This window comes from Dichotomopilus funicola (genome assembly GCF_033296635.1).
Source record: "Dichotomopilus funicola strain CBS 141.50 unplaced genomic scaffold C8A04scaffold_1, whole genome shotgun sequence".
NCBI lineage: Eukaryota > Fungi > Ascomycota > Sordariomycetes > Sordariales > Chaetomiaceae > Dichotomopilus > Dichotomopilus funicola.
The window spans coordinates 589,821-611,822 of record NW_026944022.1 but is presented as its reverse complement, the minus strand read 5'-3'; the positions used below and the strand labels follow the sequence as shown (position 1 = coordinate 611,822).

Below are 22,002 nucleotides of genomic sequence, written 5' to 3'. Positions count from 1 at the left end.
GACCCGCTACAGTCCCGTATGCCCCTGAAAGTAATCACAAAACACCCCGTATTCATCACTCCATATATCGCCGATGCATAACGTCGGGTTCAGCCCATTCCGAAACCAAGAGGGGAAAAAAAAGAAAGAAAAAGAGTTTAGGACCAACAATTAGGCCGGTCGGCTGTTGTTCGCCCGTACATGTACACATATCTAAGAGCTGGTTAGACCATTAAATGACTTTGCCCCCCATGTGCCCGAGATTGTCGTAATTCATAAAGTGTGGCCGGGGATACGTACACATACAAGAGCAAGCATGCTCATAACCATTCCCCTTGTTAAAAAGCTCTCAGGAACAGAAAAGCACTCTGACCCCATGAGCGTGATCAACAAACATAGCTTAACGGAACGGGTAACCCTCCGAGAAGGAATCAATATCCATCATGGTATACTCCCGCGCAGGAGTCGGTTCCGGGCTGGGCATCGGCGCTGGCACCCGCGGTCTGTCCATTTCTACGTCCTCCCGCTTTATCACGACCCGCCCATTTTCGGGTTCTGGCGTCGGCGGCATATTAATCGGTGGTCCTGCTGGCACGAGCTCCCTTCCTGGCGTCTCAGCCGGTGGTGTCTGCATTGGAATTCGTCCCTGCCACATCCGCACCTCTCCCGGTGGCGCTGGGGCTCCAAGCGCGATTCGGGGCTGAGGCCAGCCGCTCCTCCCGGGGGTGGCGCCTACGGCCGGGACGTTTACTGCTGGTGTCGCTGGTGTCACTGGTGTTGCTGCTGCCGCTGCTGCTGCGACAGGACGGCCAAGTCACCAGGTGGTGGAAAGAAAGGGGGGAATGGAGCCCAGGGTGGAAATGGAGTCACGAGAGGTCCTCTTCAGAAACCGAAGAGATGGATGACTCAGATACCAAAAGCCTGGACTTCACGCCCTCGGAACTCGACGCCCTCGACGCCATCGACTGCCGCTCCTCGCCATCACCAGAGCAATCCGAGCTCCTCCCACTCCCGCCAACCCCTCGGCACCGTGAATACCAGCTAGAACAACAACAAGCAGCAGAAGTGGCCGTTGAACCTCGACCAACACCCACACCAGCAGCCCGACGCAGCGCCAGGATAGCGGCAAGAAACGCCGCACACTCCCCTCCGCCACCAACCACTCGAGCTGGTGCAGGTGCGGGAAGGACTCGACCGCAAAGGGCACATCCTGCCTCACCGCAACCGCCAGTTCCGTCCACCGACGCCGCACCAAAGAAGCGAGGAGGTCGGCAACCACGAAAGAAACAGGACGGTGGTATCCAGAAACCAACCACTGCGCCGGCCAAAAGGGAGAAAACTGCCCGTCGCGGTAAGGCGGCTGCGGTAGCCGTGACGGGTGATGCCCAGGCGGCCCCCGCGACGCAGCCACGACGCCGTCCCAAGAGCAGAGCGTAACACGTATAGATGTGCGCAACACGTATAGGCGTTTGGTGTTTCTTTTCTCTGGCTAAAGAATGATTTATCTAGAAACGTGAAGGAGGCGTTGGATAGTTTTCACTGCTATTGTATGCGCCATGACGATACGTTGATAATTCGAGTTAGATAGTTACAGCCATACATTTTTACCTGAACGGTATCAAATATCACTGCTGTTTGGTCCGTGGGTACCCGGTGCCAGCTGCAAGTTGCTCGTTTCCACCCAGTTTGGGTTTCCATTCCCTTTTTGGAGCGAGGTGAAAGTGCGAGTATGGGAGTATATGAGTGAAATTGGCGCTAACAGTTTGAGTTTTAAGGTTTGAGTTTTGAGACATTTGCCAAAGTATGTTGTCGTTAAATACAAGAAATTTGGAGCCTATGGACTCTCCTATTAATTTCGTACCATGGTTTCAAAGTCTAAAAATATCGCCGCTCATACACTGACTAAAATTGAGGTGCTGCCAAATTCAAGCCAGGCTCGCTATGGCCAAAAAAAGCGGCAGACTAAAACAGATATAACATTCAATAAAATCTTAATACATTTTGATTGATTTACCCTTTTTTGTCTTTTTTCACTTTCTGTATTTGTTCATTTTCTTTGGTTTATTCTTTTTTGGTCTTTTTCACTTTCGTAGCAAAGTGAGTTATCCATGGACTTGGTCTGCCGGCTTTGATGATAAATACCGGGACTTGCCCCACTTGGAGGCGACTTCTCCAAAGGAAGCCTGCAAAAAAGAATTCTCCAATCAAGAACCGGCATCCTTCCCTTCCCGTCGGCTTGGCATCGGAGGTGGTCAAATCGCTGCCCCACCACCACGCGCCAGAGTGGGAACGGCTGCCCCTGAACAAGGCCCCGTTCCAGTCAAATGCTTTTGGGCGTCTTCTCTGAAGTCGGTGCACCATGGGATTCTGAGCAAAAAGGTCTTTACATTGGCTGATTGATTTTCTCCCCCCCAACCATCAAGAGAAACGGGAGACACTAGAAAGCTTGGAAGCCACACAGCACCTCACCCCCTTCCTGACGCGCGCCGTCCTTTTTTTCTTGTTCCCCTGCCGCCTGCGCGCATTCAACGACATCATCAGTGCAGACGCACCGCTCGTTTTGTTGTTCTTCGGTGACACCCTACGTCTAATTCACCTTGTCTTTCGGTTAACACACACAACAACCACACTTCCCGTCGTTTACAAAGGCACACACAATCTTCCTTTTTGCCCAGTGGTTTTCGTTCCCTCTTTCTCTCTTCCCGGAACTCGGGACGTCCGCCAGTTTAGTCGGGTCTTCTCCCTTACTCCGTGCGACCGCTTGGGACGCGTTTTGCCGTCTTCTCCCTCGCCGCCTTCTTGCCGCCGTTGGTTCCGCTTCATAACCGATCGCCCAACATGGACTCGTACGTATCCTGGAGGCGCGAGACTTGGAATTCCTTTTCTTATCACCATTGCTGACGACGACCTCTGGCATAACAGGATAGGCTCCGTTTTCAAATCGTTTTGGCATACCATGACAAGCGATGATCGACGTTGGCGCTCCCCAATTCCGACCACACCCGTTTGCTTTGCCTGCTAACCATGATTAGATTCTAACCACGATTCTCCTTATCGTACCGGGCGTCACGTTCCCCTAAATGCTCGGGATGGCCTGACTTCGATCGCCACCGCTGGCGAATCCCGGCCCGATATCACCTCCCCTTACCGCGATGAACTCAGCCGCCAGTCAACATCTACGTTTGATACCGTCGGGAATCCGGCCGCATCCCCCCGACCTTACTCCCCGGGAATGAGATCACAAAGCGCCCGACAGTCGAGTGCGAACGACGGTTTTGAGATGCAGAGCCCGACGGGCGAAATCCCCATGCAATCATTCAATGATGGTATGCCGCCACCCCCACCGGTGAGGAGTTCGTGGAACAGGATCGACAGTTGGGCCGAGGAAAACTACCCTGAACTGTTCGACCAACTCTGCGAGGGCTGCACGACCAATGATATCAATGATCTTGAGTACCAACTCGACTGCTCGCTCCCGCAGGACGTCCGGGAATCTCTGCAGGCCCATGACGGCCAGGAGCGCGGCGGAACCCCGACCGGCATTATTTTCAGCGCCATGCTGTTGGACTGTGAGGAAATTGTGCAGGAATGGGAGAACTGGCGGAAGGTGAACCAGGAATTCCTCACCGAACGACCCCCCGCAGCCCGACCGGCAGTACCGCCGAAGGTTTCGGGCGATAGCAGCACGAGCCAGGCCTCTACTTCTGCCGCCGCTTCGACCAGCTCAGCCCCCACATCTCCCCAGAACCCGAATTGGAGGCAGGACCTACTCTCTCGCCAAGATTGTGTTCCCCCACATGCTATCCAAAAAGCGTACGCCCACCCAGCCTGGATTCCCCTCGTTCGCGACTGGGGAGGAAACAACCTGGCCATTGACTTGGCGCCCGGCCCCAAGGGTCACTGGGGGCAAGTGATTCTTTTCGGTCGGGATTACGACACCAAGTACGTGGTTGCGCGGTCCTGGGCCCAGTTCATGGGCATCGTCTCCGACGATCTGAAGAGCGGGAGGTGGTTTGTCGACGAAGACTCGGGCGAGCTGAAGCTGCGCGAGTTCAAACAAGCCCGCATTGAGCCCAACTACTTTGACATCCTACGGTGGCGGACGGATCAACGCCACGGGCGCACCGCGGCCAAGCGCAAGTCGATGGCGCCGGGTGCGAGTTCGCCCAGAAGCGCGCCGAACTCGCCCTACACCAACCCGACCTCGGAGCCCGGCGGCGAGCACCGCGGCCGGTCCATGCAGCGACCCGGCGTCATCTCCCCCATTCCCAGCCCGGCCCGCCCCGGATTTGGCAAGCCTAGCCCGTTGGCCCGCGTGGCGGAGGAATCAGGAGCCGCCGCCAACCCGACGGGCAAGAAGGCAGGCGAGAAGCTGGTCGAAGTTGATACCCCAAGGCAGAGCAACGAAGATGGCAAGGACGCAGCACCCAGATCGGCGGCCCTGTCCACGAGCGATGCGTCGGCTGCCGGTGACAATGCTGATAAGCCCGAGGCAACACAAGCGAACGGCTCGGCGAGTGCGAGTGGGAAGAAGCCTGCCGTGACGGTGGAAGATGAGGACGAGGATGATGGGGCGATGAAGACGATCGAGATTTGAGAAAGGAGAAGAAGCGACTCCCTTTCCTTTTCCCCTCAGCATGCAAGAAGACGTCTACGCTACGAACGAATGATGAAGCCGCAAGCCGGCATGCAGCCCACGGCCCCCAGCCCGCATCATACATAAAGGCAATGAGCGAGGCACAGGCACCATCGGACAAGGAAACTACATGTCCCCCCAGCTCCCCGTTGGCAAAGATGATCAGTTTTCTACATCAATCATTCCCGTTTGGGTTGGAGTGGTCGACCAAACTCCTGGCGTTGCTGGCGTTATCCTTTCTGCTTCTTGTCATTCTTTCCCGACCTAGTCGGGGCAAACAATAAACCGACCCGAGTTTCGATTTTCCTTGCTCGTTTGTTTGGAGCATGTCACTTGACCACATTTCCGTTCTTCCCATTCAATGGCTCGAGACTCGCTCTGTTTCGGCCGCCCATGCCGGGGGTTAACCGCGCAGCTTTTTTCATCTTTCTCTTCGTTGCGGTGGTTTGGCGACTTGGTTTTTCTCTCTTGCCCACTCGTCCTCCTTTCTCCGCCACCTCCTCATACCGGTGGCTTTCCCTACCCGCCCTCAGTCCTTGACACCAATATTGGCAGCGGGGTATGAGGTTGGGAAAAGGATGAATAATAGGTGAGAGGGGTTGTTATTCTGTTGTACATTATAGTCTTTTTTTCCCTCGTGGTGTTTATTTTACCACGACTTAATGCGGCTTCTGCCGTTTTCTTTCACTCTCCTTAGTTGTGGATGGCCGAGCTATGGGACTGGTGATGATTCGAAGGCGTTTGATCATTTAAGAGAGGTTGGAACGACGTCCTTAGAGATGAAGAATGGGAAAGGGTAGGGGTAAAGAGACGGCTGAGAATTAGGGTTCGAGAGGAAGGGGTTGATCGTGATAGACAACGAATGGCATGTGCCGTCGTACCATGATGGGTTGTTAGTTGACTGTAAGCAAAGTGTTGATACGACTGAACATGCAGGCGTTGCGAAATTCAAACATTGTCGAAATTATCTTCCTGTTATTACTTACCCAAGTGCATCGTCCATCTCGTCGTGGCTGCTTGCTAACATTATGTTCTTCACTCGAACGGATGCATTGAGACGATCACGTGCAGCGCGTTGTTGGCTTGGCGGCTGGGCTGATCGGTGTGGGTCTGTCAGCCTGGGGTCCCAACGTCGTCATCCTTCCAACGCAGGCGCAAGCTGAGCTTGAGCCTTGAGCATCAAACGAGCACACGATAGACAACAACCTCCGCACTACCGTCACGAATACCCAACGGCAAACATTTGAATATCAAGCCGGTTAACCCACGCGTTAGAAAGCAGCATCCGATCCGTTGCAGCTGCTGTAAACCCGGCCGAATCCGATCTACTTTTCCAGCTCCCTCGCTCAACGAACCAACACACGACGAACCTCCGTTCTCTCGTGCGCAATCGCCCGGGTGTTCCCTCCAACCGAGCAGAAACAAAACAATAAATCTTCCATCGCAGCGACAATGTCTGAGGACCGTCTCTGGAAGTTCCGCAGGCCGGAGTGGCTCAATAGCATCTGGGCGCGTAATGCGGGCGTCTATGCCGCCGGCGCATTCGTACGTGATTCTATCCCATCACCACCTCCTTCGGCTTTTCCTTGGTCATGCTTTGCCGTCTCCAGGCTCCATGATCTAGCCCCCAACCTTTCTCTCCGACCACATACAGGCACGCACCACATAAACACGCACAGACCAGCTAACCCTTCTTTCTTCATCCCCCCAGTTCTCGCTCGCCTTCTACACCCTCCTCGACTCCGCCGTGTGGTCCAAATCCGCGCTCAACGGTTCCGACCTGCACGTGACCTTCGTCGACTGGTTGCCCTTCATCTTCTCAAGTCTGGGCATGCTCATCATCAACAGCGTCGAGAAGGCGCGGCTCTCGGCTGACTCGTTCAGCTATTCCGGGTCTGGCGTTGCGTGGAAGGCGCGTGTGGTGCTGTTTCTCGGGTTTGCGGCGCTCGCGGGGGGCATGGCGGGGGGTGTTACGGTGTTTGTGTTGAAGTTTGTGGTTCCGGGTGTGCCGTTCCCGGCGATGGGGATGGGGGTTGAGAATGTAGTTGCGAATGCGTTGGTGGGGTTGAGGTGAGTTTCTTTTGCTTTTATTCTTCCCTTCTATAAACCCCGCATGCTATGGAGCCCCGAAACGCTAACGAGAATTTATGCAGCTCTGTGGTCCTTTGGGTGAGCCAGAACATGGAGGATGAGTACTCATACAACCTCTCCTTGTGATCGGGATATCTAAGTCGCGTAAGAGGCGGATTCCAGGAGGTATAATGGGCAGTTGTGAGGTTCAACGTCGCAGTTAGTTTTTGGCTGATCATGCAATGGATGGGTAGGACGTTCAGCGGTTGCGTTGGGTTTGGCGTTTCTCTGCACTTTTCCTCGGCATGGGCGCTCGGGTGGTATGTATGATGTAGGGCACCCGGTATCTTTCAATCATATCATTTTTCACAAACCAGCCGTGGAGGATATCACGACAACATCTACCATCCCATCGTTGTCGTTATTTCAAGGGTCTCCATAAACCAGACGCCTCGTACCCCTTCAGTTCCCCCCTTGTTAGTCCGCCTTCAGCCCATCTGGGTCGTAGAAATTGGATGGCCGAGCTACGGGCTAAAACACCCGCTTGTAAACCACACTCACCTTATATGGAATCATCAAGTAATAAAAAAAGTGAAAAACTCTTCAGCGCCGGCGTGTCCTGCAGATTACTGAGGCTGGCTCCCAAGATATGTCAAGAAGTGACCGTCTATCTTGCATTCGCCCTCAGCAAACACAATGACCGCTCACAGCCCACAGTCATGTCTTCCACTTGCTGATTTTGAGCGCCACAAGTGATTACCTTTCCGACGCCGTATCACAGTACCTCGACTTATTAGTATTAAATATCTCTAGAGCGAGTTATTGACACCTTTTTTGTAGCTAAGAGGGGGTAAACAGAGGAGCAGCGGCGAAACTTTGCAAGGAAAACCGGGCAGAAATATAAGATCGGAATGTGGGGAGTATGAGAAAGTAGTGTAAAACGCAAAAATTGAACGGTTTGATAGACAAAGAAAGGAGGATCACCTCCCTCCCCCATCTCGCAGCCGACGAAAAGCCCACGACAGAAATCAACCCGAAGGAGATAAAATCAGTTGTTTTGTTCGAGGGTTGGGGGTTTCGCAACGATGGGACAAAAGACCATTGGTCGTTTCTATCATCTCAGGCCCGCAGCGGCCCTCTGCAGCGGCACTCATCCGCGCGGGCGCTAACGAGATCTCAGAGCCGGACACTACCGACAAACAGCAGATTCTCACCCTTTACCAATTCCGGCCAATGTCTCCAATCTCCTGAACATCTTTTTTCTCCCTGGCGGCGAGGGCTCTATCCGTGACGGAGCAAAACCACGCCAGCAACTCCTGCATGGAACCGCTCCCCCCATTCGTCAATGCACCAGCCAGTGACTTGCTGCCAAGAAAAGTCAATGATGCTCCTCCCCTTTTTTCCTTTCCAGATGATCAATGAACGGGATTCCGGCCCAGCCACGGTCTTCCCGGTCCAGGCCGGTGGGTTCGCCCATCTGAGGTGGTCATGGGACCTACAAAGCGCTTCGGCAGATCCACCCGCGCTCTCAGGATAGACGTTGACGACGGTCGCTGCGCGTTGCATGCGAAGAGCGACTGGTGATGCGGTCCGCGTTGGGCACAAAGTGGTGGTGCCGGACTAGCATCGAGATTCATTTGGCCGATTGGGTGGTTTTACACTACTTGACCAAGCTCGATGACGCATGGGGGGGTTGAAAAGGCTTGCCACAGAGTGGGATCTTGATTTTGTATGGCGGCCCAGCACAACGAACACCACGGTGGTTCTCGGTGCGTCAACGGACCGTATGTAATGTCAATCACTTCTGCCCAAACGCCGGTTTCAACCCTTTCAATCGATCTAAGTCCGCAGATGCGATATCCAACCGTCACACCCCGGACGGTCAAGGCTTTGCTGACGCAGAGTTGCCGGAGAAGCCGCCTCTAAAGAGGGCCAACTCGTCTACCACAACGACGGAGCCCCGTGTAAATTTACGGGCAATGGCAGAACTCCCTTGGTGGAGCACGGCGGGTAATGGCTGATCATGGACGATTCGGTCGAGGTCCGGAGGAGAGGGGGGGAGTCGACCCGGAAAACCAATGCGCAAATGGCCCCACCCTCGTTGCCATTTGGCGCCGACGACAAAAAGGACGACGACGAGGTTGCCACGATCGTTCCCGCGTAGCTTACATGGGGGAAAATGGGCCCGGCTCCCAGGGACAAACCTATGAAATATCATCATCGAGCTGCAGCTTTGGGGTCCAAGCAAGGGTGAGTGTTGCGGGAGCGCTCATCAACAGCGTCCCTTTGGTCGGAGAGTGGAAGGACGGCATGCGAACTGTGGATATATGCGGGCGAGAATCCGCACTTCTTTTTCGGTGGCAGCAGTGAGCACCCCGGCGGAGATCGTCACCCACACATGTGTCCCAACATGTCTGTCCATTCAACTTTTCTAGACTTCTCGCACGTCTGGTCCGGCCAAAACACGAGCAATGTTGGACGAGATATGGCACCAGGCCCCAATTGCGAGACAATGGCTGGTAAGTCTGGACCTATGGGGCCTAAGCCGTTCCCACTTGTGGTTCCTTTCTCTCTCAGCTTCGAGAGACCACGTGAGCTATGTTTTGCTGTGCGTCAGCAAATCCCCCATCCTCATTGCAATTTTTTTTCTTCTTGTCGTTGGGTCAAGTGTGCTTGAAGAGCCTGGCGTTGCCACTTTGGCCCTGATCAGCCCACCAACACAGCGAGCCTCAGATGTGCTCGATACGCATCACATGGGCGCCCAGTAATGGCTACCTAGCCTCGTTGTTAAAATATTGAAATCAATGACAATCAGAACAGAGTCAAAATATTGTCTGACAAGTTTTGGTTCCATCGAAATCGTGAACATGCCTTTCGACGTTTTGGTTGAGGTCCTTTGATGCTTTCGTGGAACTTCACAGTTGACCCCAGAAGCTATTTGCGTCCAAGATCCTTGAAGCGAGAGCAGCAGGTGACCAATCCCACCCTGCCCCACATCGGGCTTGGGGCAAGGGGACGAAGGCTCAAGGGTGTGCTCGAGCAAGACGACAATGAATCAATGATCCACATCTCGAGAACCTCCGGCGAACGGCCTGACAGTGAGTCTCCACCAGAGCTCGCTGGCTCGCCTTGTTGAGGCTATTTCCAAAGCCCTGTCAGGTACGATCCTCCCAGAATCGCTTGGGGTCACGTCACAGGCCCCTACCTGGAAGCTGCACCGCCGTTGGCCTATCGAGACTAAACCTCGATCGTGTGGTGGCTACGGATGGGCAGGACAGCCAACTTTGGTTGTTCAAAGCTTTCTCCTCCTGTTTTCTTCTTGTATTTCTCTTTACCGATTCCAGCAGGCCAACGTAACGCGGGTCGCTCGTGAGAAGTTATATTGGAGTGAACGCCATCCCTAGTTGTTGCACTGGCCGTCAGCTGCCCAAAGCACCGACACCCGGAACATCTGCACAAAGAGAGACCCGCATTATCTACCACCTGAGTTCCTTCCAGTCTACCTTTTGTTTACCAATAAAGGCTCTGGTGAACTGCCCTTTTTACATCAATCCTTAACCACCACAACAATCCTGCCAGTTGACAATTGCGTGTTGACACAACGGAAACTGACAATCTGTGCCTCCGGCAGACCAACCAAACGGGAGCCACCTATTTCCATTCCGCAGTCCAGTCCGCCCGCCCGCCTTCCATTGGGAGCACACGAGCCAGCCTGCGAACCTGCCAACCCTGCCTACCCGACCCAAAAGTGACGACGGGTCGGAGCGAACCCCTCACCACGCGACCTCGAGCAACAGAATCCCTCCCTCTTCTCCTCCGGGCAACCCACAATCCACAACCCGCAACGGCTCTGCACACAATCTCGCTGCAACGCGAGAAAACACGCGCGCGTAAGTGTCTGAGGTCTCCCATCGTTGGTTTCAACTCTGCGCCCCTTTCCTCCTCCTCGTCTCGCCTTTCACCGAGCTGTCCCAAAACACTCACCTGCTTCCCAATCCTTGCCCTTTCCTGGCCCCAACCCCTCATTTGGCCTGCCCTGGTTGGCTGCAGCGATCGTACAGGGCGCCAAGTCCCTGGCCATCTGACCTCACCAGATGCGCCGGCTTGCAGCAGCAACAGGAGCAGCAGCAGCAACAGCAGCATGCGATGTCCGTCGTCGGGCTGGCAGGAATTCCTTCTGCAGCAGTGAAAGCAGATAAATCAGAAGCAGATTGGAAGCGTTGCGCACGTCGATCTTGGTGGGCCTTCATCCAGTTCGCTCGCCGTTCCGTTTTCCCGTCTCTCTCCTTCCCCATTTTCAGGTTTCCTGCAGCCGTCGGCCGACAACAAGCCAGCGAGAGCATAGTTAGTTAGGTACAGCAAGTGCTGTTGCATGATTCCGGGCAACTGAACCGCCCGGTCGGCTTGGGCCATTCCCTCGAGGTCAGGTCACCTAGACTACGTTTGGACTTTTCTTCCATTGCGGCGCGCTGCAGCGCAGTGCAATTCCTTGGGAGGTGGTTCAGGTCCCGCAGCCGAGCGCCAAATCAAGCCGCCCCTGTTGTCGAGTCCATGCGTCTCGCATCCTCGCGGGAGCCACTTGACCCTGGCCAGCGCACACGCCAGGCTGCCCTTGTGGGTGGTCGCCACCACAAGTGCCCTGTTGTTCCCCGCCGTCATTTCACTTGAGCTAGCGTTGCCCGCCCCTCCAAAACCTCACTTCTACCTGGGCGGCCGCTGAAATCTAAACCTTCCCCTTCTTGCTGCTCTCGCACCCTTTCCTTCCACCCGCAAACCGTCGCTCGGTCTCCACCCTAGGCTAGGAATCACCTCGCCTCGCTTTCCTCAACCCATTGCCAGGCGATTGCATGGCCCCCGGGCTTTCCCAAAGCTTCATCTGACATCCTAGGGCCCTCCTCTGCCAACAGCACAGAGTTGCCCCTCTCCAGAATCCACATTAAGGAGCCCAGCCGCGACCTGGAAAGCACCAGCGCTCCAGTCTGCATCAGCTCCCGGCCCAGATTTTAACTTGACGCCAGCCAAGTGCATCGCTCCCGCCTAAGAACTGACCCCCCCGGCATCGGGCAACGGACCGCCAGCACCCAAACGCGAGCCTTACGACAGTTTGGACAATTCCGTCGATTCGATACTTCGAACCGCGCGCTTGCCCGCACTGGAAGCTACGCAATCAAATCAAGGCCCCATTACTCGAAACCCATCAAAACCACCACCGCGACGCCCCCCACCCATTTCTTCGCCAATCCCCTCTCTCAACTTTCACTAACCCTCTTGCCCAACACGGCCGGCGCCGATTATCTTCCGATTTATCCCTCCTCACACCTACCGCCAACACTGTTTTGCCGTCTTCAACGGTAACCCAGTTTGCGTACTCGAGCAACTATGGCGTCGAATCGGCCAGCCGCTTTTAACACCTTGCGGATGGGTGGTGAGCAAAGCGTTCCATTCGCCTCGTGCATTTGTAACCTGCAGAGTTAGAACGAGAACTAATGGGTGCCCACGATCAACAGAAGTTATTCGCGAAAAAGTACAAGATGGCATCACTGGCGAGACCAGGGATTTGCAGTACACCCAGTGCAAGATCGTAGGCAACGGGTCTTTCGGTGTCGTCTTTCAAACGAAGTTGTCGCCCTCCAACGAGGATGCAGCTATCAAACGCGTTCTTCAGGATAAAAGATTCAAGAACCGCGAGCTGCAGATCATGAGGATTGTGCGCCACCCCAACATTGTGCAGCTGAAAGCCTTCTACTACTCAAACGGCGAGCGCGTAAGTCAACCTGCTATAACGCGTATACATTCGAGGCGGGGTCGGACCACTGGCTGACCGAGACAACAGAAGGACGAGGTGTACCTGAACCTGGTGCAGGAATTCGTCCCCGAGACTGTGTATAGGGCCTCGCGGTTTTTTAATAAGATGAAGACGACCATGCCCATTCTAGAGGTTAAGCTCTACATTTACCAGCTCTTCCGGGCCCTGGCATACATCCACTCACAAGGCATCTGCCACCGCGACATCAAGCCACAGAACCTCCTCCTGGATCCCACGTCGGGAATCCTGAAGCTCTGTGATTTTGGTAGCGCTAAAATCCTAGTCGAGAACGAGCCAAATGTCTCGTACATTTGCTCCCGGTACTATCGGGCTCCGGAGTTGATCTTTGGTGCGACCAACTACACCACCAAGATCGGTAAGTCAGCCCATGACGGGAGTGGTACCAGCCGCCACGGCTTCCGCTTCCCTGTACCCCTTCTCAATGCGTAGCGAACTAACATTTACGACCTAGACGTATGGTCCACCGGTTGCGTTATGGCAGAACTCATGCTGGGTCAACCCCTTTTCCCTGGCGAATCTGGGATCGACCAGCTCGTTGAGATTATTAAGGTCTTGGGCACGCCGACCCGCGAGCAGATCCGCACCATGAACCCGAACTACATGGAACACAAATTTCCCCAGATCAAGCCTCACCCGTTCAGTAAGGTGTTCCGGAAGGCCGATAACAATGCTTTGGACCTGATTGCCCGACTACTCGAGTACACCCCTACCGAGCGCCTAGCCGCCGTCCAAGCGATGGTGCATCCTTTCTTTGACGAGCTCCGGACACCCGACGTCAAGCTTCCTGATTCGAGGCACGGGACGGGCCAAGTCCGGGACCTCCCGCCGTTGTTCAACTTCTCGCGTCATGGTAAGATTTTTTTGCGGGCCGTCAACGAGACTACGTTCCCGTTTCACCCCATTCTCACCATTCCCCCTGCTTTCTTGCATCCACTTGCCCCAAGGCCACACGCTGATCACCTTCGTTCCTTTAGAATTGTCGATCGCTCCTCAGCTCAACCACCAGCTTGTACCACCTCATATGGTCCAGGAGCTCGCCCAGCAGGGCTTAGATATCGACAACTTCACGCCGTTGACAAAGCAGGAAATGATGGCCAAGTTAGATTGAGTTGGCCGGCTCGACTTGTTTCGCTCCGTCAAGTCACGGCCAAAATAGTGTCGGTTTATACTGGGAGTTTATGCTGTACTTCGCCAGCAGACGTATCATGCCCTTGATTTCAGTCGGACGCTAGCGACTCCCGGTACCTCGTTCCGTTCATGATGATGACAAGAATTGCCATTAAGATACCCACACCGAGGAACATGGCCCTTCAAAAAGAAAAATCAACAGAAATTACCACCCGGGTGATGCGCCTCGAGTCCCTCCGACGAACAACTGTTCCCCAACGAAGCTGTGTCGAGAGATGCGTGCAGAGGCGGTAGTATGACGGAGGGGGTCAAGACGCGCGCTCACAGCCATCATCTACGGACAGCCGTCCTTTGCAATCATGGGCAAGCACAGAATTGGGCTGCTGGAGGAGGGCCGCCTCAGGAAAAGAGGAAAACGGTGCCTTGAAACCTGGTTTTATCTTGTTCTTCTTTATTCTTCGCTTTTTTTTGTTTTCGATTCTTAGAGCTCGTCTTGTTTTCGTTTTGCATGACCCAGATGGCGTTCGCTCCATCCACGATCTACGACACCGACGTCTGTCTTTTTCGGGCAGTGGATTTTTCACTTTGCCTGATTTTCCTCGGGCCGGCGAGCACACACGAAAGAGTTGGCAGCGGTCATAGCGGTTGGGACTTCCAAACCTCATTTACCTTCCGTTGCGGCACCTATGGATCTCGTTTACAAAGGCAGCAACCAATCTCCGTTTCGCTGTGGGCGAGTCTGGTTGTGTGCTTGCTAGGCGGGAATATTGGCAGCGGAATGGAATGGAATGGAACGGCATGGCATGGCATATGACTTTTGCTTGGTTTTTTTGTTGGTGATGGTGCGGTGGCGCAACACGGTTGGAATCCTGCGAGGCGGAAACGATGGTTTTGACCCCTTGCCCCTTTTGCTTTATGCCCTTCGAACCCCCACTACCCTCATGGCTCTTCTCTGGGCGAGCGATCGAGAGTAAAGGGTGAGGATAAAATTGGGTAAAAGGAAGTTGTGGACTTGAAAGGTTCAACAGCCCGCTGGGTCAGACGGATCGATTTCTCTCGGGTGTCTGGCCCTCGGGAGAGGAAGCGAAAGGGTTACCTGGTTTGGGCAGCCCAGCTGGCTGGTTGCTTGTTTGCCTGCAAGCCGAGGCGCGTAGCGTGGGATGATGATGACCTACTTTAGCACAGCGACGAAGAAAACAGAGAGAAGAATTATGACGGGATAGGTATCGCAAAGTCGGGACTTGTGTGGTGATAGTGGTGACGTGACGGTGTGAGGATAACCGTGCGGACAGCGAGTAACGAGCGACTGGCTTCGTTATGGGTTTCAGTTCAGCGTATCCTAGCCGTTCAACCCGTAACTTATTCCATGTCAGTTTCCCGACGTCACTAGGTCCCAAAATGTAATGTTGTGTTCATGGAGCTGCTATTATCGAGCGGTTAATCCCTCCAGCAGCACCTAAGCGGCGAAGTGACAGCGAAAAGCAGGCAAGGCAGGCTTGTAGGGTAAAAATAGCCAAGCAAACATCGCCTAGAAACCGTTCCTGCCGTAGCCTGCCGCCTCCCGGCTGACAACGCCTGAGACCTCATGTAATAGGGCGAGCCTCGCGTCTGAGGGCCCACTCTCAATTCGCGCTTGGCGCTGCAACTTCTCGCGAAGGTGTTTCTCAAGCACCTGTTTCCGCTTTCCACTTTTGCAATCCCCGTCAGCAAACCGCGTTATCCATCAATCGGAACCCCCAAACAATACGAACGATTTCGAAGTCAATTGTCGTGGGAACATCGCCTTCGGCTACGTAAGGCTGCGTTAATCGATTTCAAATACCTTTTTCCGCGGAAGGTCGACCCACAATGGCCGACTACGATCGCAGAGGTGGCGGCAGCCATAACCCCAAGAAGCGCCGTTTTCGAGGTGAGTAGGAATGGGCATCCGTTGCAGTCATGGGTTTGGATTTGGGGCCGGGGATAGGCTGGATATGGGATATCCGGATTGGTAGCGCCCGGGTTTGGATTCAAATCCAGACTGAGATCAAACGACCGAGATGAACTTGTTTTCGGTTGGAAGGTCTCGGTAGTCGCATCGACTCAACTGGCCTCCACCGCCCTGCCTGGTTCTGTTTCAAATAACAGACAGCGTGCCGGCTAACCTATACTCTTCCCTCACACAACAGATGATGATGAACACGACCGCCGCGGTCCCCGCCGACGTTTCGATGCCCCGCCCCACGTGCGCGTGCGCAAACAGCTCATCGCCATCGCCGAGAACCCCATGCGCCCGTGGCACGAGGAAGTCCAGAGCATAGCGACGCTCTTTACCGATAACTGGGAGGACGAACTGCTGCGGGGCAACTTTGTCGACCTGGTGCTACAGCTAGCCGTCGAGCAGCCTCTCAAGACACCTTTCGTTGCGGCCGTTGTGCTGCTTGCCAACACCACCCGGCCGGAGGTCGTGGATCTGCTTTTGGCGAAGATTGTTGCGTTGGTGGAGGAGAAAATCGGTAGCGGGGAGTGGAGAGATGTGAAGCTCTACTTGAAGCTGCTGGGGTGCCTACAAAACTGCTTGGATGGCGAGGGTGTGTTTCCCGTGCTGGAGGAGCTTTTTGCGCGGGCGGTGGACTTGCAAACGGCGAGTTCGGAGGATGTGAGTTTATCATACACGCTAAGTGGAAATGGTTCCGGCGCTCCATACTGACTGATATGCAGACGATTGGCACAGAAATTGTCAAGATTATCCTGCTGACGCTCCCATACGTTATGGCCGCTGCTCCCGGGCAGTGGGTGCAAAAGGCAGCGGACCTCATGGAGAAGACCGAGATTATCGCTTCGGAACCACAGACCCTTCAAGCGCTCATCGAGCCGTATCAGCCCGAGGGGGAGGAACCGAATCCACCCCAATCACAGAGCTTGATCGGACTTCTGCAGAGCCAGCTCCAGAACGAGGCAAACAATGGCTGGGCGTTATCCTGTCTCCCAAGGCCCTGGGATCTTCCCATCGAGGAGGTTGAGCAGCGATCCAAGCTCGACGACGCTACCAAGCATGCCCTCCCCACCATTACCATCCCAGAGGCGGTCGTTGCCGGCCCACGGCCGCTGTTCCCGGAAATCTACTTCTCAGTTTACGCCAACCAGGAGGTCGAGTCCGTACCGCCTCTTAACAACGTGGCCGCGTCGTTGATTCGGGACGCACTAGTGGACACCATCAACGTCCTACACTTCAACCGCAACATCACCGCGCGGCACTTGATCGACCTGGATTGCTACTTCTCTCCCCGGACGTTTGCGGCGCGAGCCACCCCCTTCGATAAGCTGCGGGAAATTGGCCCGAACAAGTCTACGTGGAAGCCAGAGGATGTTGCGGTGGATGCAGTATTCTCGCAGCTCTTTCAACTGCCAACTCCGGAGCAGAAGCTGGTTTACTACCATTCTGTTCTCACTGAGTCGTGCAAGCTCGCTCCAGCTGCGATTGCTCCGAGCTTGGGTCGTGCTATCCGCTATCTGTATCGGAATACGCCACGCCTTGATCTTGAGCTCTCATCCCGCTTCATGGACTGGTTCGCCCACCATCTCAGCAACTTTGGGTTTACGTGGAAATGGACCGAGTGGGTGGATGATGTTTTCCTGCCGGACGCACATCCTCATAAGGCGTTCATTGCTGGCTCGCTCGATAAGGAGATTCGCCTCAGCTTCGCCCAGCGCATCAAGAACACACTACCAGAGCCGTACAAGGCGCTTATTAGCCCCGAAAAGGAGAAGGATATGCCAGACTTCAAGTTTGCTAACGATGGTGTGTAGTATGAAATGCTGAGAAGACTTGAGGTTTAAAATGCTAACGGGATGCAGATACCCCTTTCGCAGCTGAGGGCCGTGAGATTGCCGGCCTTTTGAAGCGCAAGGCCGAGGACGAGGAGATTGACGCCATCATCCAGCGTATCCAATCCCAAGCCATTGACCGAGAGATTGACGCACTAGTAGCAAGCACCGATGTTTTTGTCACCTGCGTCTTGCGCGTGGGTAGCAAGTCGCTCTCGCACGTACTCGCCGCGATTGAGCGGACCAAGGACCGCCTTGCTGATGCCGGTGCTGCCTCCGACGCTGCGCGTGCTCAAATTATCACCGCCACCATGGCCTACTGGTCCGCCCACCCGGGCGTCGCCCTCTCCATCATCGAGAAGCTGCTCAACTACAGCATCCTCACGCCAGAGACGGTTATTACCTGGGCCCTGGTCAGCCGTGCGGGTAATACACGAGGCGAAGCGCTCTCGATTGCCCACATTTACGAGATGGTGTTTAACACCGTTATCAAAGTCACGGGCCGCGTGCGGCAACTCGTAGTCAAGCCGTCTTCCCCCGATGACGCCGACGAGACGGAGACACGAGACCGTGAGATCAAGTCCATGCGCAACCTGTTCGCTGCCATTGAGGACGCCCTCGCGTCATGGGCGACAGGCAGCAAGGATGAGATGATCGAGGCGAGTGAGGGTGAAGGCAACAGCGAAGGAGAGAAGCTAGTGCGGCAGTGGGGGGCGAGATGGCTGCGGGTGTTCCGCAGGCGTGCAGCTATTGAAGAGGCTTTCCTTGTAGAAGCTGAGAAGGAACGTGCGAGAAAGGCCGCTGAGGTGAAGCAGAACGGCGATGCGCCGCAGGCGATGGATGCCGAGGCGGAGATTCAGTGAGGAGGTTGACAGACAGCCTTGATTTGCGCGGTGTTTAAGCAAGGAACATGAGGGCGATGCGGCACCGGGCATACATACGGCAAGTGGGAACGGGAGAAAAGAAGCAACGGGTGAAAAAAAAAGGCTCGGGCCGAGGCTCACACAGCCGTATAATGGTACTACTAAAGGCGGTCAACTCATCTTGTTGAACACGGAATGAGGGAGCGGAGAAAGAAATGGCTACCTCAGAAATAGTGGAAAGCCGCTAATCGACCCCGTCCGCGTATCGTAGACGAGATCGGAGCCGTGCGTCAGAGATTCACGGTTTGATTCAGCCCGTAGCAGGACAGTGGCCACTGCATTTGCCTCTCTTTCTCTTCTAAGAGACGTTGGAGTGGTGGCGTCTGGAACGGTGGTATCTTGCGCAGATGGATGGAGTTACATAGGTAGATAGATGGATGGGTGGTATGTATGGAAGGGAGATGGGGGGATGGACATGACGTGGAGAATTCGGTGATTTTGTTAACTCCTTCTATCAATTGATAATGGGAAAATATATTCGTTTCACCTGATCTTTTGCTTGTGCCACGCCACGAAGGGGAAGACGGAGCACAACTTTCTAAATTATTGTTGACTTTGCGGTTTGCTGCTTGCTTAATTAAGTTGTATGTACGCATGGATGTGTGTATGTCTACCATACATGACTCCGGTGTTGAAATGTTGATTTCTTTTAATCTGGAATTTATGTTTTGGCTTGTCTTTAACTATCGTCTTCATATGGGTTCACCAATACCTTAATACTTTCGTAGAGAAATTGTTTCAAGCAAGACAAATTATTTGCATATTTCTAACTATAAGCCTCTAAGGTTTTTTTCTACCTTGATGGCCTCGGTGTCTTTCTCGGGGGTATCTTACTTGTCCTCCTGTCCTCCTTCGCTCAACCTTAGGGTGTGAATACTCTTCAATACCGATCCTATGTCTAATCACCGACCCCACTTGCTTCCTTTTCAATCGAAAGCGAGGATATTCCTCTCGCTCCTTGCTTGGCATCCCTTCCTCTTCCTTTCCTCGGTCCTCATCGTTAACTCTTCTCGCAACATCTGACGCCAAAGAGCTCAGGCCCGAAAGCGGGGAGCTATAGAAAACAAGTGTTTATGTTGTAAGGGAGGTGTGCGGACTGCCTCGCCGGAAACGAAGGTGATACAAGACGCAGTAAGGCGGTAGAGTAGACGGTGGCTGTGGCGGTTGATTGCTTGTTAGCCTGCCTGCCATGTCTCTGTCAGATGATATTTGAAGTGGTTCCTCTAACCATTATTTTTTCCCTCAAAGTAGTTTTAGATAGTTGGACGACGGGATCGTTGGCTGGCTGGCCACAAGGATGGGAGTGTTCGCCACTGCCATAATGATCGCCTTGGTTTGAAATTTCCCCTGGACGGTGACTGGGGTTGTTGCTCTTGTTTGAGTGGAGGCCCGAGCGGTGAAGGTATGAATCCATGATGCTCGACCGGTCAGTGGGACTCCCCTTTCATTATTGGTCATGTATTTCCAACCGTCTTTACCCAAGGTGCGTTGAAAATGCCGATATTCCATCTATTCCATGGCCCGTTCGTGGTCTAGCACAGCAACAGTCTGCACACCCGTGTCATCTAGCGACCCTAACGCCTTCCAAACCCAGCGGGCGGTGGAGCCCCAAACCCCGGAGGCGCTCCAGGGACAGCTCCAGGAGCCCCAGGAGGCGGAATAAATCCCGGTGGTGGTCCGCCAGGAAACCCTGCACCGGGTGGCGGCATGCCGGGGTACATGGGCGGCTGATGTCCAGCTGCACTGGGGGGGCCTCCAGCACCCGGGGGACCGCCACTACTTGGAGCACCTGGGAAACCTGCAGGTGGTGGATGATGGTGTGGGAACCCGCCGACAGGCCCGCCAAAACCGGCGTGGCTTGGAGGGGGACGAGCGGGGAGACCGGAGGGAGCGGGGGGAAGGCCGGCGGAAGCTATCGGGGGGGCACGAGCTGGGGGTCCGTTGTGGCCGCCGCCAAATGAGGGTGGTGGACCACCGCGTCCTAGGCCGCCGTGGGGAAGGCCACCGCCGGGAGGGCCATAAGGAGGGCCGTTAGGGGGCATGCCAGCACTGAGAGGGGCGACGGGGGATGGTGGGATACCGGCTGAAGGGTCGATGTTGGGGGGTTGTTGTTGTTGTGTTTGTTGTTGCGTGGCCGTGGTGGGGGTTGGGCCTGCAGATGCAGCGGGAGGGGCAGCAGACATGTGGAAAGCGGGCGGGAGGACTTGTTGCTCTGGGACGATGTTGTGCTTCTTGCCTTCGGCAGCGAGCTTGCGCTCAGCTTCGTCGCCGTGGCGCTCGCCCTTGCCGTCCTTCTTGTAGGCGTACTCGACGGTGATGGCTTTGCTGAGGAGGTACTGGCCGTTCATGGTGGATACGGCGGCATCACTGGCCTCGAAGGAGTCGAAACTGACGAAGCCATAGCCCTTGGAAATATTGTTGTCATCGCGCACGATGTTGGGTTGGCGCAGGATCTGTCCGAACTGGCTGAAGGTGTCGTAGAGGATCTTCTCGTCGACCTGGGGGTCGAGGTTGTTGATAAACAGCTCGGCGCCGATATCGACCGTCTTCTGCTTGTCGGCGCTCGCTTTGTTGACGCGGATGGGCTTGCCCCAGATGCGGATGCCGTTGAGGACTTTGGAGGCGTATTCGGCCGAGGCGGGCGTGTCGAACTCGACGAAGCCGTAGCCCTGATGCGTCTGCGACACGCGGTCTTGTGGCATGTGCACCTGACGCACGGGGCCTACTTGGGCCATGAGTTCCGAGAGCAGCTCCTGGGTGAAGCGCTCGTCGATGTTGCCGACGTAGACGGTAGCATCCTTATTTTGTTCCCTGCGACGGTCAGTCTCGTCGATCTCTGCGCTGCCCTGCTTGTGCTCCGTTTCCCTTGTTTTCTCTCCTCCATCCTAGAAGTTAAACAGAGATATAGCTTCAATTAAATTAACCACTTACCAATGCTTTGACATTGTGGCGGTTGGCTACACACGAGATACCGTCGTGTCTGTCAATGGGTCACGTTTGTGGGAGATGTCACTTTTTGGCCAGTCGCGAAGCTGCAACAGAAGTATCAACGAGCGCGTCAAGCTCGGTGGAGTTTTCTGTAACGAGGCTGGCCATGCTGCATGGTGGGGCCGTGCAGGGGGGGGCTTCACAGTGGAACCTTGCGAGTATCCAAAAAATCATTCTGCCGCATTTCATCGACGCCAAATCCACCACCAAAAGCCTTATCACGGCCGCCACAGCCCCCCACAGCCACAGGTACAGCTTTTCAAAGATTCTAACCATCGGTACTATCGACCATCTCCAACAAGCAACACCATAGCCCGATACCACTCGTTGGAATCGCATTCAAGATGTTCGCCCTCTCTGAAGAGTCCAAGGTCCGCCACCTATCCCACGACTTGGGCCACGCCTATCCGTACAGTCACTAACACCCCAAACAGGAGCGCATTGGCAAGATCATTGAGATCTCGCGCGTTGCGATCCACTAGTACGCCGCCCATCTATTCGTGATAGTTGTTGGAGAGACCCAAGGTGCTAACTAGTCCCACAGTGGCTACCTGCCGTTGATCCTCTACCTTGGTACGCCGCCTTCCACGACCATGAGCATCCACGACGAGATGACAATACTGACACATCCGACCACAGGTTAC

General features: G+C 54.7%; 6 protein-coding genes across 6 annotated transcripts; 5 read left to right on the top strand and 1 right to left on the bottom strand.

Annotated features, from left to right (window-relative positions):
• Positions 1-422: 422 nt before the first annotated feature.
• On the top strand, positions 423-1,416 carry C8A04DRAFT_23904 (uncharacterized protein; the record flags this gene model as incomplete). Its single annotated transcript, XM_062778870.1, has 2 exons — positions 423-480; positions 578-1,416. 2 exons carry the CDS (start codon positions 423-425, stop codon positions 1,414-1,416), a joined length of 897 nt encoding a protein of 298 aa, XP_062641480.1.
• Positions 1,417-2,935: 1,519 nt separating this feature from the next.
• Positions 2,936-4,576, top strand: C8A04DRAFT_33621 (uncharacterized protein; the record flags this gene model as incomplete). Its single annotated transcript, XM_062782531.1, has 2 exons — positions 2,936-2,954; positions 3,012-4,576. The coding sequence occupies 2 exons, from the start codon at positions 2,936-2,938 to the stop codon at positions 4,574-4,576; spliced, it is 1,584 nt and encodes a 527-aa protein (XP_062641479.1).
• Positions 4,577-6,067: 1,491 nt separating this feature from the next.
• On the top strand, positions 6,068-6,832 carry C8A04DRAFT_23902 (uncharacterized protein; the record flags this gene model as incomplete). The annotated part of the gene is made up of 3 exons (XM_062778869.1): positions 6,068-6,160; positions 6,327-6,685; positions 6,769-6,832. 3 exons carry the CDS (start codon positions 6,068-6,070, stop codon positions 6,830-6,832), a joined length of 516 nt encoding a protein of 171 aa, XP_062641478.1.
• Positions 6,833-12,064: 5,232 nt separating this feature from the next.
• On the top strand, positions 12,065-13,620 carry C8A04DRAFT_33620 (kinase-like domain-containing protein; the record flags this gene model as incomplete). Its single annotated transcript, XM_062782530.1, has 5 exons — positions 12,065-12,110; positions 12,193-12,449; positions 12,519-12,867; positions 12,964-13,362; positions 13,487-13,620. 5 exons carry the CDS (start codon positions 12,065-12,067, stop codon positions 13,618-13,620), a joined length of 1,185 nt encoding a protein of 394 aa, XP_062641477.1.
• Positions 13,621-15,488: 1,868 nt separating this feature from the next.
• C8A04DRAFT_23900 (MIF4G like-domain-containing protein) lies at positions 15,489-18,310 on the top strand (the record flags this gene model as incomplete). Its single annotated transcript, XM_062778868.1, has 4 exons — positions 15,489-15,549; positions 15,809-16,278; positions 16,341-17,421; positions 17,478-18,310. 4 exons carry the CDS (start codon positions 15,489-15,491, stop codon positions 18,308-18,310), a joined length of 2,445 nt encoding a protein of 814 aa, XP_062641476.1.
• Positions 18,311-19,944: 1,634 nt separating this feature from the next.
• On the bottom strand, positions 19,945-21,315 carry C8A04DRAFT_33618 (putative spliceosome-associated protein; the record flags this gene model as incomplete). The annotated part of the gene is made up of 2 exons (XM_062782529.1): positions 19,945-21,181; positions 21,302-21,315. The coding sequence occupies 2 exons, from the start codon at positions 21,313-21,315 to the stop codon at positions 19,945-19,947; spliced, it is 1,251 nt and encodes a 416-aa protein (XP_062641475.1).
• Between the last annotated feature and the right edge of the window lie 687 nt (positions 21,316-22,002).